The 18367-nt window shown below is 38.8% G+C and overlaps 1 protein-coding gene across 1 annotated transcript in view; it reads right to left on the bottom strand.

Moving 5' to 3' along the window:
* MYLK4 (myosin light chain kinase family member 4) overlaps positions 1 to 18367 on the bottom strand; it is an 81631-nt gene that overhangs the window by 52255 nt on the left and 11009 nt on the right. Inside the window, exon 2 of the mRNA XM_083854965.1 lies at positions 14915 to 15173. Coding sequence (XP_083711091.1) covers positions 14915 to 15173 — 259 coding nt within the window. The remainder of the gene's footprint in view (positions 1 to 14914; positions 15174 to 18367) is intronic.

Below are 18367 nucleotides of genomic sequence, written 5' to 3' on the forward strand. Positions count from 1 at the left end.
ATTTTTGAGAGAAAGAAGAACAGAACTGATCTCATGCCATTATACCAGGAGACACCTAATCAAGCAAAGCTTCATAGCTCATATACAACATGGATCCAGTAGGACCATTGTTAACTATTGTCAACCCAAAAAATAAAAAGATTGTGAAACAAGAAAGAGCAGAAAGAAGAAAAATTTATTTTATTTTTTAAAAAGCAACAAAAGAAACATAGCACACAACATGGTAAATCAGAATGTATTATGCTGTATAGAAGTGAAGCTGCATCACCTAAACCCTCTGAAGAATGACTTTCAGACAAAATTGGGTATTAGCTCTGTTCTTCTTCCAGAAGAGGGTTTTCACCACTGGAGGTCACTGTGAGCTGTAGTTGCTCTTTATCAGCCTCTCAAAAGAAAAGAAAAAAAAAAATACTGCAGGCAAGTTACCTAGGATGCAGGACCTGAGGTGAGACAGAAATGAAATACCACTTGCAGAGTATTTGAGAAACACCCAAAGCTAATTGGTGAGGACTTGTCTTTGCTGGAGACAAACTTAGTCTTATTTCAACTCATTCCAAGCAGAGCAACTGGCAGACTGCTGAGAGACTAGATATGTGCCTGACTATACACAAGGGCCTCGTTTTGCATGTCTTCCTGGTCTTGCAGACACTCTCCCTGAACACCAGTAAGCTACCAACAGCTATGGTGATGGGGACGCAGTGGGACATCTATTACTGCAACTCATGAAAATCCCAAGGTTTTTTTGGAAAACATGGGTAGGATTACCTGCATTAGGATTAGGATCTGTTAAAAATAGACAAAGGTTTGGCAACAGTTCCTAATAAAAAGAAAAGTCTCTAGGCTGGAAGGTTTACATCCTATGTAGTCCATAAATCACAGCTCATCTGAATGTAATTTTCTTCTCTCTTTTCATTGCATTCAGAGAACCATTACTGGGAACAATCTTTCAAACATTTTCTAGCCCACCACATTCAATCAGATAGCAGTGCATACATACTGTATTCATTGCTGATTTTATACTGATGCTCAGATGGAGGATGGAGGGATGTTTGTTTGAGTTCCTGTCTCCCATACTGTAGGAGTCCTACTGATATGAATATCAGAAGGAACAGTCAATGCTTACAAAACAGAGGTGGTGGGCCATTTAAAGGGGAAATAAGTATGAAAGCACTGGAAAAGAATAAAGATGAATGAGCTCAGCTAATTCCCAATGTATTAAAAAAATTTACCAGCTTCATAAACCAAAGAATTTACATTTCAAGTACACATCTGAAACTCCCATTGTCAACAATCCTGACAATGAATCAGTGACAGCTGGGCAAGTTTTATCTAAAACACACTGTTTTATACACTGAAGTTATGTTCTTTGATATGGAAGGGGAATCATCCCAGTGCAGGTTTCTGTATTTTCTGGTCAGTGAAATAGAGCAGACCAATTCTTGGCTTGTGTCAACCAGAATTACACCAAAGCAGTTTGGCCTTGTTTGAGTCAAATTGAGAACTTCTGTAAAAGATAAGTAATGTAAGTGTCTGAAAAATTGAAAATAAATTGAAAAGAGACCAGCTTTTCTTCACTCCTCTGATTTATTTTTACTTTTCTCTTTATTCTTATGCAGTTTAACCTATTTCAAGGAATCACCAACTGAAGACTTATGACACAATCCACGGTACAGCAGAATCCTAACAAAGACCAAACCCTGCAGAATGAAGATTGAATAAATGCTCTAATGTGATTAAAGCATCACCCTTGTCAAGCACAGGCTAGCTACAAGAACAAGTTCACTGAACTTGTTTCTGTACCTTGTTACTTGTAACTAATGTTACTGCTTTGTTTTGTCATTCTGCTTTCCTTTACCTTTACACAGAGAATATGAGCTCCTTGAAAATGCAACTTTCCACTGGATGTATGCTCGGACAACCTCAATGTAAATGAATACATGATGCCCAGAAACTCTGATTTAACAAAGCATTTCAGCACATGCTTAACTTCAAGTATGTGAAGAGACTCACCATAAATAATGTGTAATCTGAGACTACCCTTCTGATGGTGAAGCATCTCTGGCCATATCCTTTAGCATGACATTTTGGCTTACTGGAAGGTAGGAAATCCCATCTTTATCTTTCCACTGGAACAAACAGTACTTGCTTATTTGCAGTTATAATTTACAAATAGAGAACAGGACATTAAATGTCTTTACTTCATATAGTTCTTTCCAATATTGAAGGAATCTTCCAAGCTACATGGAGAACCTCAATGACCAAACAAAAAGCTAAGGAAAAAATAAACTAGGACAGATATCATACAATGGATAAACAGATGCCCCAAAGCAATGATTTTTGTAGGATCTTTTTTTTTTTTTTCAGAAAACATTTGTTTGGCATAAACTTCAGTGTTTCCTTTGACAAATTAATTCTCATTCCAAATTCATGCTGATAAAGTTGCTTGTAATGCTACAGAATTGCGTTTCTCTTCTTCATGACTTCCCTTGCATTGACAGGTCTTTATAAATTATTGTGATTTCCAAGGTAAAAGACAAAATGCAGTTTCTAAATTTCTAAAGTCAAATGTTATTGTAAGATAATGCCGAGGGAAGGTTATTTTTAAGAGTCTAATTTTTTCTTTGGTGTCTGCTGAACATTTTGGAAAATTCATGGCTCCAGACACTGCATACATTAAGAGTATGATTCCAGATGCAGGATGATCCTGGGAACTGTAGGAGGATTGGCAGACATGGAAATAGAGCTTTAATTATTATTGCCAACCCATATTCCTTCAATTATGCATTCCACTGTTTTTGGAACTCAAAGATAGCTAAGAAGCCAATATTCTCTACTGAAGTCACATGATGATGAAATGGAGATGACTGAAGAATTCCTGGGGGAAAAAAGTATCTCCCATATATTTGGCAAATGCTAGCTGATAACATGAAGGCTTTCATACAATGTGTCTCAGAGAATACAGTTCCAGATATAAGAAACAGATGTGATAACCAAGACACTTCTTTTATTGCAAGGAGGTCCCGCTGCAGTAGCAGCATGACTCAGGCCCCAGTCTGGAAGTCAGAAAGTCTGACTTTCAGCCCTGCTTCTGTAACAGATCTGTTGGGTGACCTTGGATGCTTATTTCCATCCTTCTAAGCCCCTGCTTCTCCACTCAGTTTCATAACTGCCTGTCTACTTAGACTGTTGTGTCTCTGATGTGACAACTGTCACTCACAGTGTCCATAAATAATCTCTGATACATTTAAACTTTGTGTTGTCTGAGGATATAAGGAGCAAATTCTCATCCTGAGCTGGCTCCTGAAATATCTAGCCATCCATGAAATTACTGCTGACAAAGCAGGGAGACCTTGTAAAATACAGTGTGAGCCAGGAATAGTGTATTGCACAAGCTTTGTTTACAAGTCCCATGCTGGCCCTCAAACATTTTGAATCAATCTGTTGGCAATTGGTAGCAGCTAGAATTCCAAGCCAAAGATTTTCATGCCTATTCACTGGAGAAGCTGCCTGATGAAAAAATTGTAGTGCAATTTTTATGCAGCATTAAGTGCACAAGATGTTCTCCTTAAGCAAGAAAAGTAGTGTAAATACTGTGTTTAACAAGCCTAATAACTAACAATGACAGGAGAGGCTGTATTTGCATGTGGAACCAGTAAAAGGAAGAGAAAATGCTTTCAAAACTTGTCCAATTTAAGTTTATAGATAAAATCATACTTTCCCATGTATCTCTATTTTAACAAACAGTGAATTATTATACATTATATTTATACATTATTATTATACAACTAAAAATGAAGTGCACACACAGGGGAGATTAAAGATACAGATCTTGGATGTAATGCTGGAAAGATGCATTTTAGGGACTAGAATATTGTCTTGAAAAAAGGACAGCTAAATTGATCAGAAGTGACTAAAACATAAAAATAAATTAATCATTTTACTCAATTTGTCCTATTTATATGTCCTAATCTTCTGAATTTTGTTCATTCTTTCATTTTACTAATGCAATATGAAGTTATGTTTAGACCCCCAAGCTCTTTTAAAGCTCTCACCATCAAGTTACATTTCTGTACTGTACATTTCTATTCTTATAGAATAGGCTTCTTACAAACCCATTATAAAACCCTGCCAAGAAATATATAGGGTAGGTATATATAGGAGAATATAGAATTCCTCTATTATGGTCTAAAACATGCAGGACCAAGAGGCTTTACACAATTGCTCCAGATCTAGAATTACCAAACATGGGTCTTCTACAAGCTTCAGAAAGACAGCAGAACATGTTTGATTTGATAAAGCAATAATTCCTTTAGTGAACATGTCCTTTAAAATGTAGTGATGATAATAAGAGCTATGGGAGCATCAAAGGTCAAGAGAAAATCACCCAACATCTTCTTGTCTCGCTGCAAAATAGTTATGTTTAAAGGCTGACATTTTCTCTATCATATTCAACTACAGTCACTATTTAAGATATGAGGTAAACTAGACAGAGTCATAACTAGGTAGGGTCATAGCTGAAATTAAACCTATCTGCTCACATATCTGGTCAATCACTGTTCAGTCCAGGCATGGTGTTAGGGAGATCTCGTGTGGGAGTATGTCTGCTTAGCTAGCCTTGAAGACAGGGAACTATGGAAAAATCTCTTTTTTTATTGTCAATAACAAACTAATTTACATGTATTATAGCCACATCCCATGCATTTTCTTTAGCCTGAGGTCATATTACAAAGCCTCATTTTAATTTCTCTCAAGAATTTAATTTGTAAATGTCAAATAAGCACTTAAAAGTACCTGCCTACATAGGACTTGAAAAGATCCTCCCTTGTATATTATACAATGCATGCCTAACTTACGTTTTCAGTACAAGCAATTAAGCAATTTCTTTAACTCAGCAGAGTTAAATAAACATTTTTCAGCAAACACAGAAAGACCAAACATCAGGAATTACATCAGGTTATCCATAATGAAAAAATTAAGATACTGAACCCCTTAAAATGCTCCTTACGCGTGAGGTTTCTGCTCAAGGTAACAGAAATGTGACCTCTCCCATGCAAGGGCCCTTGTTTGGAATTCTCATGCCACACTCAGAGCTGGAAAGTCACTTTTACTGCACCGTGACTTCTGCTAAATGTGTCCACAAGACATTGCACAAGGATGCCAGCAGAGAAAGGTCACAGGGACAGTCTGAATGTCTCTCCCAGGACCTCCGTGTATATTACAAATTGGTTGGGTGGGTAATCTGTAACAAGACACCTCTGAATGATCATGGCCAAAAGAATTCTTTGCTAAGCTGTGCACCAAGGGTAAAAAAGAAGTTTTTAAAGGAAGATAGACAAAAAGCAATATCTTTTAAACAGAAAAATATTTACACCTTTTCTGTACTGAAACTGATCAGCTTTTCAGATGTTTTAACAGTCATGTATTCCAAAGGTTACAATAAGTCTCTAACCACAGAATTCATAGGATATAAATAAAGACCAAGGAGAATTAACAGGGTCAGGAAGAAGTGATTTGTATGTAAATGGACACCAGAAAAATAAAGAAGATATCTAGAAGATGCCATAGATTTTTGAAATTTTATATCCTGGACCAAATGGTGTGCAGGAGCTTTGCAAAGTAATCAGCGCCCATGAAATGGCTGGGATCCAGCAAACTGAGGGCTCCGAGGCATGCCTCCCCTCAGATCTCAGCATACAGCCACATAAAAAGGACACTAGACAGAGTCAGCAATTTCATTTTCATACTGCAGATGTCTCAGCACAGATGTCACTGACTGAGAGTGACCTCAGCATAGTCTTCATCCATGTGTGTACCTGTTTCTCATTTCACTTCTCCCTTGTATCCAACTGTTCAGACAATGAATTCTGTGGGGTGGATCTGACCTGTACTAAGCCTCACACAAACCCAGTTAGGGACTCTGCTTGCTCCTTATAACACACATAATTACTATCAAAGGCCCTTCACAACCTGCTGATCAAACACAGGCTCACCAACAGTCCAGTTATTTCCTACTGGCAGTAGTGTTCTGCTCAGGTATCCTGCACAGAAACAAAATGGATTTACTGCTAGTTACTTGTTAGTAACTTGCTAGTTAACTCTAAACCTTTTTTCTCATTTAGCACTTCTTTGGGGAAGGATCATCATGACCAAAGGGTAACACTGTTCCTATATACTCTCTTAGGAAGCCAAACTCATATTTTCACCAGAACCACAGAAAAATGAGCAACACCTATAAAGCTCTTTTGATCCAATTCCCATTTTCCCTCACTTTGGGAGTTCAAGGAAGAACCATTCTCAAAATATGAATGCTGGTGAAGATCACCAGCCCTTCTTATAACAGCAGTTCAAACCTTCAGAGGTCTGAGAGCCACAAGACACATATCAGCATGCACAGGGACAAGGGAGCTCTAAGAACTGTTTTCTTGCAATTGACAACAATGCTTCTCTAGAAAGGAAGAGGGAAGGATAAGTCTGGAATGGACATGCCATGGGGTCCTGAGATGACACAACAATCTTGGTTCAGGCAGCTGTTGGCTCATTTCCTCCCAAAGCTAAGGATTCCAATTACCCAGGAGTCCCTGCTTGACCACAGCCCTACTTCCAGTTCCTGGAAAGGACACTTGCCCTGCCCTTGGAATACTTGGGAGTCCATGCCACCTTTCTATGTATGAGGACTTAGGAGACTTTATAAATTTTGTAGGGGAAACTAGCCTGGGAAACTAGCACTTCATGAAGGACTTTTTAACTCAAAAGAACAAATGTAACATATGCAGACCAATATAAAAAAAGAGGAGGAAAAAGTCTGACTGATATTACTACTCTAAATTTCAAAGTTTGGTTCATAATGAGCAACAAAACTGGAAAAGAGCTCTGACTTGTGCCAAATTGAGGATAAAATACTTTAGTGCTGATAAGGACTAGAAAACAAGGTCTGATAGTCTTAATCCAGGATATTTCAAAATCTGTTTTCTTCACAGTGCAATGGATACAATTGCCTCGTTACCAAATACCATGTATTATGCTGGCCTTAAGTCTTAAAAACTGGAAAATAAATGTTATTTATTAATTTATTTATATATTTAATATGATTTATGTATTTATTTGACCTTAGCAAAACAGTAGAAGTGCAATACAAATAGAAGGAATTTAACAAGAAGAACACTGGAATGAAATTAATTTCTTTTTCACTTCAAATTGCAATTCTCTCACGAGAAAATGCAAAATCTTATTGAGCTAGGCATAAAGAAAAGAGTGAACTCTTTTAGAGCTCGGGTGTGAGTGCAGGAGCAGTTTCAGACAAAATGCAAACTACCAAAAACATATTCCTTTTATTATTATTATTTGCCAGGTGATTTTATTATTTTTTTTTATTTGCCTTGGGAATCTTATTTATCTTGAGTGCTGATATGTGTAGGAATATTTCAATTATTCTCCTTTATCACTGTCCTGTGAGGTTCTTACACTATGTGTGAAAAATTCTGCTATAAATTCACACAATAGGTCATGACTTTTAGTTGATAACACTAGAAGAATTTACTTGCAGATATTATTCTTGGTATAAGTAAGGTTGCAGACTTTTCAGACCTCAAATCTTTGTCATGAAAACACTTTTGACATTCTGCAAGTGGCTCTCTTCAAAGAAAGAATGAAAAATGTCATTTGTAGCAAACTAATTAAAATCCTAAGCATTTTGGCAATCTACACCCTTGGAGATACTTTAGTTTAAAAAGTGTCTTCCTTTTTGCCTTTCTACACTCGTCTATTTCTTTTGTTTAAGTAACGTTTCCTGTTAGGAATTCTAAAACCTCTCGAGCTACCACATGATGGGTCATCCCCACATTACTTTCTGGGAAACCACAAAAAACATGCATACTACCTTTGCAACGTGATGTAACAACAAGTGATGATAATTCTTTGGGGAGATAACGATACATGCACTTGAGAACAACCGGGAAATAAAGGGCTTACTAGGGATCTCTGAGTCTCACAGCAAGAAGGGCTGGCAACCTTGCTCCCTCCACGGCCACGGGCCGTAACCTTGAGGCACTCCCTTGTACTGCCCCCAGTAGAGGTCACTAGAGGATGTTTTAATGGCAAGGCAAAGCCTTCCGACTCCAAGGGAAGAGATGCACCTTGCTGAAAGGTGCACATCATCTGCCTACGATTCACTGCCGGGCAGACCTAGATACTGCCAGTATGAAAGAGAGAAATAAATGTCGCTCCAGGAAAAAACAGATAGGTTTAACTGGCTATATCCAAACACAAGCAGTATTCATCCAGTTAAACAATACTGAGACTGAGCAGTGAAATGCATCTAATTTATTAAAAATATATCTACTACCTGTGCATTTCCAGGTGCAGGGATCCCTTTCTTTCTTCCACAGCTTAACACAGTCCACAAGGTGTGCCAGAGATATGAAGCCAAAAGGCAGAAATTATCTACAATCCAGGCAGCATTTCTTTGCAGGATTAGATCCATCCCTTTAATTTTAATCATCTGATTAACTTGGTTCTCCTGCTCTAGCAGATGTAATTTGGCAGGCACCCTCAAAACCCTCCCCAGCTCTGTAAGTACCACCTAGCTAGACAAGGCTCAGACACGCCGCAGGATCCCATCTCACACTTCAACGCATTCCCTGAACCTATAAGGAAAAGAAGTGATGAATCACTGACAAGCATGAAACAGGTGCAGAGATCTACATGGGATGTGTATTGCACGCACTTGAAGGCAATTACTCTGACATTCCTGAACTTCTCCAATGAAAGCAAACTGTTAGCACAATCCATTTGCAAATAACATTTCAGGCAATTAAAAATCTTTTAATTTCTCTTTTAATAGGCAAGAAATAGGAAAAAAAATGCAAGGCATGTCACGGTGCATGTGCATAGAAAGGTCAGTTTGAAATGCCGTAGTTTTACTGTCTTCAGTCCCTTCTGTTCCTGTGCTTGAAGTGTATCTCCATTGCTCCCATATCCAAACCAGCACCATGCAGAAAGCGAGTCCTAGCTGTCTGCCTTTTCACATCCAGCATCTGCTCACCTGCCAACCATTTAGATCAATTCCTTGATCCAAAGGATGGAAGGTGCCCAATTATTTCAATGACATGGATGTGAAACACTCAATATTATCATAAAAGTATCTTCTTTCCCCTAAAACTCCCAGAAGCAGATAGGCTGCTTTAGTTGAATTTTCCCAAGCAAATAAATGCGATGAAAATTCTGCATGAAAAATATTTGCTTAAGCAGAAAAAAACTGGGAAATTTCTAAACAACTAAAAACAAGGTATTAAAATTAGAAATGGTAAGTAACTTTAACAAAAAAAAAAAAAAAAAAAAAAAAAAAAAAAAAAAAAAAAAAAAATCCTGCTACCAGCTCCATTGTAAGCCCAGGGAGATTTATTTCTAGAGATCAAAAAATAAAAATCTGTAGAACAAAGCATATTGTGGTTTATTGTATAATAAATAAGGATACAAGGATATACATAAGGATTGTGAAGAACCATTACATAAGGTCTCAGGTCTATATTTATGGAAGGAATCCTTATATAAAAGTATTATACATCTTCCATGCAACAGCTGTCCATAATTACAGTGCATTCAGAGTCATTGAAAATGTAAGAAGAAACAGTGTCGTTTCTTCTCTGCTTGGGTATTTACCTGATCAGAGGAAAATGGGCAAAGGATATGAACACCAGAAATCTCAAGTGCTAAAAATTCACAAATCAACTTACAAATATCATTAAATTATTTGGATAAACAAGTCATGAGATTTAAAACAATTAATGACTGTTGTCCTTTCCTTAGTCAGCTTCTGACTTCTGTGACTCCAGAACTCCCTCAAGACACCTTTGAGTTTGTACATGGGTGTTACGTTGGGAAGGGTGAGTGTAGTGATGGGGGGGTTTTCAATCAGGAAATGTTGATATTCCCTTCTTTCTTTCTAAGAAAGACAGAAAAATATTCTCACAAGCATGGGAGCCAGGAGCATTAGGTAAAACGAAGCTACCTGAAGTCATGGAATCACACACACACACACACACACACTTTGCTACATGACAAGAGAGTGCCATGAACTTGGGACGTGAAGAGGGCACCACAGAAAGGATATTCTGCAAAGCTGCGCCAGGCTGAGGTTGGCAGCGTAGTATCCCATGACAGCATTCCAAGCAAGCTGAAAAGGTGCTTGGTAAAACAAAATGGGCCCAAACTTGGCTGAAGTCCACTTCCAATTTCCTGACCATACCAAGGCAAGCTTGAGACGTGGTGCTTCAATTTCAAAGCTAAAGAAAGCCTTGAGGGTTTTGATCTCTTCTTCATTAGTTAAGAAGTTTTACTCCAAATGTACTGAGCTCCTTACAGGGTTTTGTAAAAAGCCATTCTTGACGAAAACTCTAAAACCAGAAACAGGTTTCTGTCAAAATGCATAGCTCAATATCTTGAACAGTGTTAGGGACCAGAGGAGAGTTAATGTGCGACAATGATCATTTTTTCTCTCTACAAAATACTGCCATGACTCTGGCCTCCCCCGGAAAAAGGAACTTGTGAAAGTATTGTTGCCAGCACAGAATCTGCAAGGAAAGAAGCTACTAGATAAATGATGGTGGTGGGGAAGGAGGTGAAAGAAGGCTCAAATGAAACAGAGAATTAGAGGACAATTAGCCATCCCCAGTCCTAGCTTAACTGAACCAAGTTATACCAAGGGTATCCAATAGCTCTAGCTGAATAAATATTTATAAATTACTCCTTAAACTGTTTTCAGAATATCAGCAAAAGGATAGATTTGCATAGAAAATGCTGTAAAATTATCTTCCTCAGGGTCAGTGTCTTGTGTTTAAACTCCATGATTCACAGGACTGCAACTTGGTTGTTTCATATAGTGATGTTCAGAACTATAGAAGCTCCCAGGCTCCTCTTTATCCACCCACGCTGAATAATAATTTCATGAACATTTTTTGCAGACAGCAATTCAAATCGAACAATTTGAGTTGCATTCTGACGCCAAATATTACCCAGGTAAGAGCCAGAGGGAAGAGACAGCAGGTGTGATGACCAACAGCAGGCAGCTTTGGCTGGGCCATAAGAAGCAGTCCAAGTGTAAAACAGGGAGCTCATGGGGATCTAATGCTGCTGGGTCACAGTTTCACGATCAATTTACATAAGCTGGTGCTGTTGTCAAAAGAAATTATTTCACTTTCTCACACCTGTTTGCTCCTACCCTGAACCACCCCCTCCCTTGATCCAGCACCTTCAGATATCTCCATGTGTCTATTCAGTGCAATGGGTCAGAACAGGTCTGGATTTTTAGTCTTTAATTTCATATTGGTTCGCACACATAAAAACAAAATGTCTCTTACTTGCTAACATGTAACCTGATGTAAAACTTCACGTTCAGTGAAGACAGAACCTATCCAAGATACAAAGATACATGTGCTGCCAACAGTAGAAATGGGGGGCAAGAGGGCATTCTGAACAAAGCACGGGTAAAACACGTAAGGAGCAGCTTTGTCACGAGCTGTTTTGCCATCCTGTCCAAGAGGGAAGTGGTCGATGGAGAGCTGGAGTGGCAAAGGGCGCCATCTAGGGGGCACCGACCGCACAACTTCTCGACAGCACCAACCACTCATTATCGATGGTCAACGATTGAGGGGTTTGCTTTCCATAGAAGTCCTTTAATAGCTATGAAATTATTACTATATTGTTGTTGTTGTTGTTGTTATTACTACTATTACTACTACTACTACTAGTACATTGTATTTAGGATTGGAGCATTTTTATAAAAATATACTGTTCCAAAAGACAAAAATTTTGTTTGCTTCTTTTATTAAAAAAAAAGAAAAATCTAGAGAAATAGTTGTTTTGAGGAAGTGGATAATTTTCTGCTTTAATTATAATTAGGTAGTTTCAGAAAGAATTATTTTCTCCTGCAAGTACAGTTGACCACTGACCTCTATTCGGCCTCTTGATCTCCAACACACTCCCATTCAAGTGAATGGATGTTTTGTCATTGCTTTCACCTTCACCCACAGAAATAACACACACAAGCACATACACCTGGGCAAGTTTTACTCTATTTTCTGCCAACATACTCTTCTTTCCTTGCTTTCCTGATCAATATAATAAAACTGCTCATCAGGCCAGCAGACCACCCTAAGACCTTTTGAGGGAAGGTTGTGGTTTTCTTTTTATCAATATTAACAGACAGTTAGGCCCCAATTTTTTATCCCATTGAGAAATTCCTAAAACAAAAACAAATCCAAAACAAACAAAAAGCTGTGTGACAGTGAAGTTTTAAATGCTTAGGTGAAATATAATTAATGTTTATGTATCTGGAAGGCTCACTCTGGTGAGGTATATCACCAGAGTTCAGTTAGATTGTCTTTCACCTTTGAAGTCTTGGTCCCAGGAGACTGACGAGCTAAAATGGGAATACAGAGCTATTTCTCCAGCTTGCAACTAGCCACCAGCTGTTCATCTTCTAAATGTATTCCTTTCTCCTCTACTGCACCACCAAAATCTCTCTAGCCTTTCTTACAGCAAGCGTCTTCTTAAGAAAGGGCAAGTTCCAACCATCAGACTAAAGAAGCAAACATCAAGACAATGATTAATGATTAATCCATGATTAAAAGACTCTGCAGCACAAATTGGCAAAAATTCCACCACCTTCAGTTGCTATCTGCAACTTAGCATCAAGCTAAGATATATTAACACAGATAAAGCAGTTCTCAGTCCTTTTGCTGATCTTTAGGATCATAGGAAGAGCTACAGGGCAGGAACAGCACTTTTTGCTGTCTCACTCATGCAACTTGCTATTTTCACACTGGAAGTATACTCTCTTCAAAGAGCCAATAACATCTTTCAAACCCCAACCACCCAATTGTGGGTTTTTTTTTTTAGTTCTCATTTTCACTGTAACACTAAATGAAACTCTCTAAAATAAACTCATCCTACTTATATGAGATGTGAAATATTTTTGTTTCAATATAAAGTTCTCCTTTTATGTCTACAAAGTAAAAATTGTTATACCTTCCTGAAGACTGGAATAATTTTGAACTAAAGGGACTCAACACATTAAGGAGTTTCAAAAATTCAGCTTCTTGATTTGATAAAACCAGTGGAAACATCATGAATTTTACTTTCCGCCAATGCTCCAGGGTATTGTCTGAACACAAAAATATTCAGAATACTTGAAAAACTGCTCTGGCATATCAGCACAATCAGCATACAAACAGCCACAGTACAAATTTTTCAAGTCTTTTCACAAACTGGTATGTAAAATTAATCTCTCATTCTCCTACTGCAAGTGGATTTTTTCAGTTCTCCTCTAAATAATGTGTCAGTAAAAATACTGCTTCCTTTGGATTCTTGATAGAAAAAAAACCATAATACAAGGAGATGTGTTGTTATTTCTAAACATATTTTGGCTGATCACGGAGTCATTTTCCTACCAGAGATCCCATAACATGATGCCCAATATCATTCTAACTGGAGACAGGTGGAGAACAGAGCTACACTGACAACACTCAGCTCTGCAAGTGTGGCAGGCAGCATGTGTGATCATGCTGTGCTCACCAGGTAGCGGGGAGCAAAGCACAAAGTCTCCTTTGGGGACTCTGCTCTTTCAATGGGATTCATTCAGTCTCCACTAACTCCAGAGCTGGTAGACAGGAAAAAGGCTTTCAAAACATGAATGCAACAAAATCCATGTTTACCTTGTGATTTTGAAGAGTGGTAGAACCACACAGCCCATTTACAATTTCTGAATATTAAGTTCAGTAGTAGTTGAACCCCAGAATACCAACACATGCTTACTTCTGTGAACGCAAAAGATTAAAAGATGCTAACTAGTCTGTAAGAACTTAAAGATCACAGTTGCTTGTCTCAAATACTGTTAGGGGCACAGAAGGATTTTGCCACAAGATAAGAACAGAATGGACCAATAGTGTGGCATTAATTCCAGATCTGGCAGAGGCGAGATCTGGTTAGCACATATTTGGCAAATCGTCCAGGCAAAAATTCCCATTGTGGCAAAGTGTGTAAAGAAGCAACTGTTTGTATATATATCACCAGTCAAAGATCACCCCAAGTTATGGGACAGATAGTATCTGCCACCACCAAAGCCCTCCCCCAAATAGTTAAGCCACTGTGATAAGAACTTGAAATCAGGTAACGATGTTACTATTGTCTGAGTGTCATCTCAGACTGAGGAGGCGGTTAACAAAGCTGAGGGAGAAGAATGTATCACTGAAAATAGACACAAAGAATGCAGAATTTAGGGGCCACAAGGAAAGCCAACTCAGCAACTGTGCTGAAATCAGCTCTGACTGGGTAAAAATTAATTCTGGCAGCAGGAGATTGAAACCACCTACAACTCAAGAAACTCACCGACCCAAAAGAAAAGACTCAGCATGTGCACTAATTAGTATTAAAAGTGAGGTAATCATTTAACCAATAGCATAAGAGAACTGTGAAGCCAATGAATATTAATTCCTTTCTCTGCCAAGATATATAAATAGTGAAAAGTTTTGAATGACCTCAGGACTTCCACCACTGAGAAGCCATGGGTGAAAAAGGCCAGTGGGATGTCATTTGATCCACAGGTGGTGACTAGTGTCTATTCCATCTGTCTCCCTCCCCTCCTCTTTTCCATTTCTATCTCTGTACTGTCAAATTCACTATTAAATAAAACCTACTATTGACTTTGGCATATGGTTGCATTTGCACCTTAATTTGGGCAGAGGCATCTCTCAATAATCAGATATTAACAGCCTCTCACAGCTGCAATACATTTTCACAGATGATAATGAAAACTTCAAGTCTGCTGGGAAATATACAAAGTAAATTCTTTAACTAGCTTAAAAAAGAAATGGGCAGTGCCTTTGGGAAAACAAAATTAATTATGCAGTTAGTTAGTTACCTTTTTATCTTCTGTTCCAGGATCTGATTCACTGAATTTTTCTTCCTGAAAGTTTCTAGTCATCTTCATTTTTTCCACACTCTGGAAAAAGGCTGTTTTTTCTAGTCTGCTTGTGCTGAATCGTGTATTTATCTCTTCCAGCCTGTTAATCTTAAGGAGCTTCATACTATGTCCAGTTAATTTACTGTCTGTTCTCCTCTCCACCTTAGATTCATAAACCAGTGAACATTCGTAACTTCTGATTTCTCCTCTTTCTTGGCTGTACAAAAGAAAGACAAATAAGATGTCTTAGTGTCATTCATGCATTTTGGCTTAGAAAATTACCATGTTACAACACCATATTCCAACTCTCTCTCCTTATACTTGCTGAACCAATACAGAGAGTATACAGCACTGCCTGTTCACAGAGACCGTTCTGCACTCAACACCAGATAATTCAAGAAGGCTACAAGACCAATATAATTTAATTTGTTTATAGAAATTATTTAGCTCAATGAAATCAATACTTACTGCTGTTGTTGCAGACCTTGGTTATGGAGCAGTCCTCACTTTTTAGCCACCTCAGTGGCTCCCTGCTGCTCAACATGTTCTTTTTCCTATTGCAGTTCCAGCAAGATGACATGCAAGGACCCTGCTATTAACTCCAGAAAGATTTTAGGTACTAAAAAAAGTAGTACAGGCATGATCACAGTCCTTTTCTCTCTCTTCCCACTATCCTGTACCACAAAAATAGGTAGTTGCTAAAATGGTGGCAATTTCTGGCCTTCTGTTGAAGGCTGCAGAAGAGCACAGTCCTCAGCTGGGTTCGTCTCCACTGCAGACCCTTGTAGTGTGCCTGGCACATACAGGATGTAGAATCATCAAGGCTTGTCTAATGGTAGGATTGTTCGGAAGGCCAATCTCCTCTGTAGAAAGCTTTTATTCCACAGCAAGGTCATGGGTTTCCACCTCAAGTAATGACTTGACTACGTTTGGAATATACATCCTTCTGAACAACTAATTTTTTTTTTTTAAGAGTAAGAGAAACTGCTCTAAAATTGCACTTAACATCTCTTTCTATACCCAGGAAACAGAGGACCATAACATTCCTATTGCTGTTATTGCAACCCTTCCTTCACTGTACTGGAAACCCAGCTACAAAAGAAGAGTGCTAATGCCTTAGCTGTAGAAAGCTGAATCTGTTAAATCTCATTACGCAGCTCACAGTTTTCAATTTAACTTGCACAAATAACATAAATTATATGGTGTTATTAAGAACTTACATACAACCTTACGGTCACTGACAGCACAGAGAAACAGCTTTCAGTGTACAACCAAAGACCCAATTACATCAGTTATTTTTACCCAAACACCTTCCAACAGAAAATGTTCCTCAGTGTTTTGACCCCACATCTGTGCACAGGCAGCATATTAAATGTTTCCCTATACCAAGTAACTGCTCTGCCCACAGTTAGCCCTCCAAGCTTCCCAGATGTGAAAGATGCCACACGCTATCCCATGTGACACAGGAGATGGTTGGATAGTGGTGACATTTAAAGATGATGGACAGCAAAGAACCATGTAAGCTTGTAGTTTTTAAATTAGCTTTCCAGAGAGATTCCTGCTACCATGTTGTTGTAGATTGTGCTGTTAATATGGGAGATGCAGGCACACCATCATAGGCCTGTAAGGTATTCCTCATCTGAAGAAGTCATGCATCCAGTATGTAAAAATGTCCAGTCTGCTGCTTCCAGCACCTCTCACCAACTTTCACAGCTCTGACGTCCCTCCCTTTCCATCACCATCAGCTGAAAGAACACTTTATGAGATTTTCTTCCCCCATTTCTCAAAAGTATGTTGATGGATTTTCTTAAAGGCTCTGACAATTGCAGGTGAAATACCCAATGGCTCAATCTGACCTTCAAGCCATTATTCTACGGATCATTTGGTCTACTCCATGACAAGGGATGATAAGATGTAATCGAAAACTGTCAGAAAAAAATGGGAGATGTTTCCAGATGCCCTCCTGCTACCTCCATGTCTGCAGCTACTCAAATCCCACAGTGATTTAGAGTGACCTGGCTGTGAAGACCTTGTGGCCTGACAAGACTGCAACCAAGGAAAGCTGATTCAGGCTCTCCATAGCTCTTCAAAGAGCACATCATCTTCTATGCTTTGATCACCAAATGTGGCCATCTATCTAATGAGAATGACACGTCCTAATTAAAGGATATGTTTCTTCAAGTTCACCAGTGAGTCAGTTATCTGGGAAAATATTAATGGGATGGCAAGCTCAAATGTCTTACTGGGCTCTGTTACCAAGCAGAGACTAGGCTTGAGTCCAAACGTGATTGTCCTCTCCACCATTATTATCTTAATACATCCCTGAAACAAAAAGCTCAACGAAGGAAAGTGAAATTTGTTTGCAAGTGCCTCCTCTGAAGGCCCAGAGAAGAAATCTCACCCTGGTCATATGCCACTGAGGAATGGGAAACTATGACCTCCATTTCCCCCAATGGGGGGTGAAAACCTTACCCCAGTCATTTACATTTCCCAGCTCTGGCCCGGGAGATATTTTCTTCTACTTTCTGGGTCATCTTCAGCAAACCAATCACTCACTTCAAGCAAAATATCTTGCTTCCTTCACTTACACACTCAGAGACCACACATGTCACAAAAGCACTGCTTAGCTGTAAGCACAGACAGTGCATACCTATGGTCCTTCTGCTTTTTCTGCCCTATAGCAGCAGATCAATATATTTCCATTATAAAAATATAAACAATACAGTCAATGTTTCTAAAACTGATCAGGAATAGAAATGGCCAGGTAAATAGGTATTAGCCAAAAAGTAGAACCCACAAACACCCCATTTCCTTTTCAACATCTGGGCTTAGGCTGTAATCCCTTCAGCCAGAACTAGGTTTACCTGATGGGCTGTAAAGCACTTCGCTTCAAACACAGTCCTTTGGTCTCCATCATCAGTTCAAATAAAATTTTTATTTCTGACCTTTGGCCACTTTCTAACCAGCCATTTTCAAATTTGAAGCCTGTGGGTACTGTCAGCCAGTAGCTGGACTTGTTTACCTCCTCCTACAGCTGACATTACACTGACCTGAATTTTACAAGCTGGGAACTATTATGTCACGGTGTATAATTAAACCTAAACTTATACTTTAAGAAAGAAAACAAGATGTAAGGTGGAAAGAATTACCAATGGGTCAAGTTCGGGTCGTAAATTATGATGCGGATGGTGCCGCTCACTGCGCCCATCTCTGAAACACCACCTGCCCTGCATTCTGCATAACACAAAACTTCGGGTTTGAATCTAATTTAGAAAAACAACCCAAAAAAAGTAATTTATTGATTTTTTTTCCACAGAGAATGAAGTTTTCACATATTTCAAAGAAAGACCGGGCGGACCCAGGCTCAGAGGCCTTGTCCAGCGGGGCCCCGAGGGGCAGGAGGGCCCGGCC

This window comes from Zosterops lateralis, assembly GCF_965231275.1.
Source record: "Zosterops lateralis genome assembly, chromosome: 1".
Taxonomy (NCBI): Eukaryota; Metazoa; Chordata; class Aves; order Passeriformes; family Zosteropidae; genus Zosterops; species Zosterops lateralis.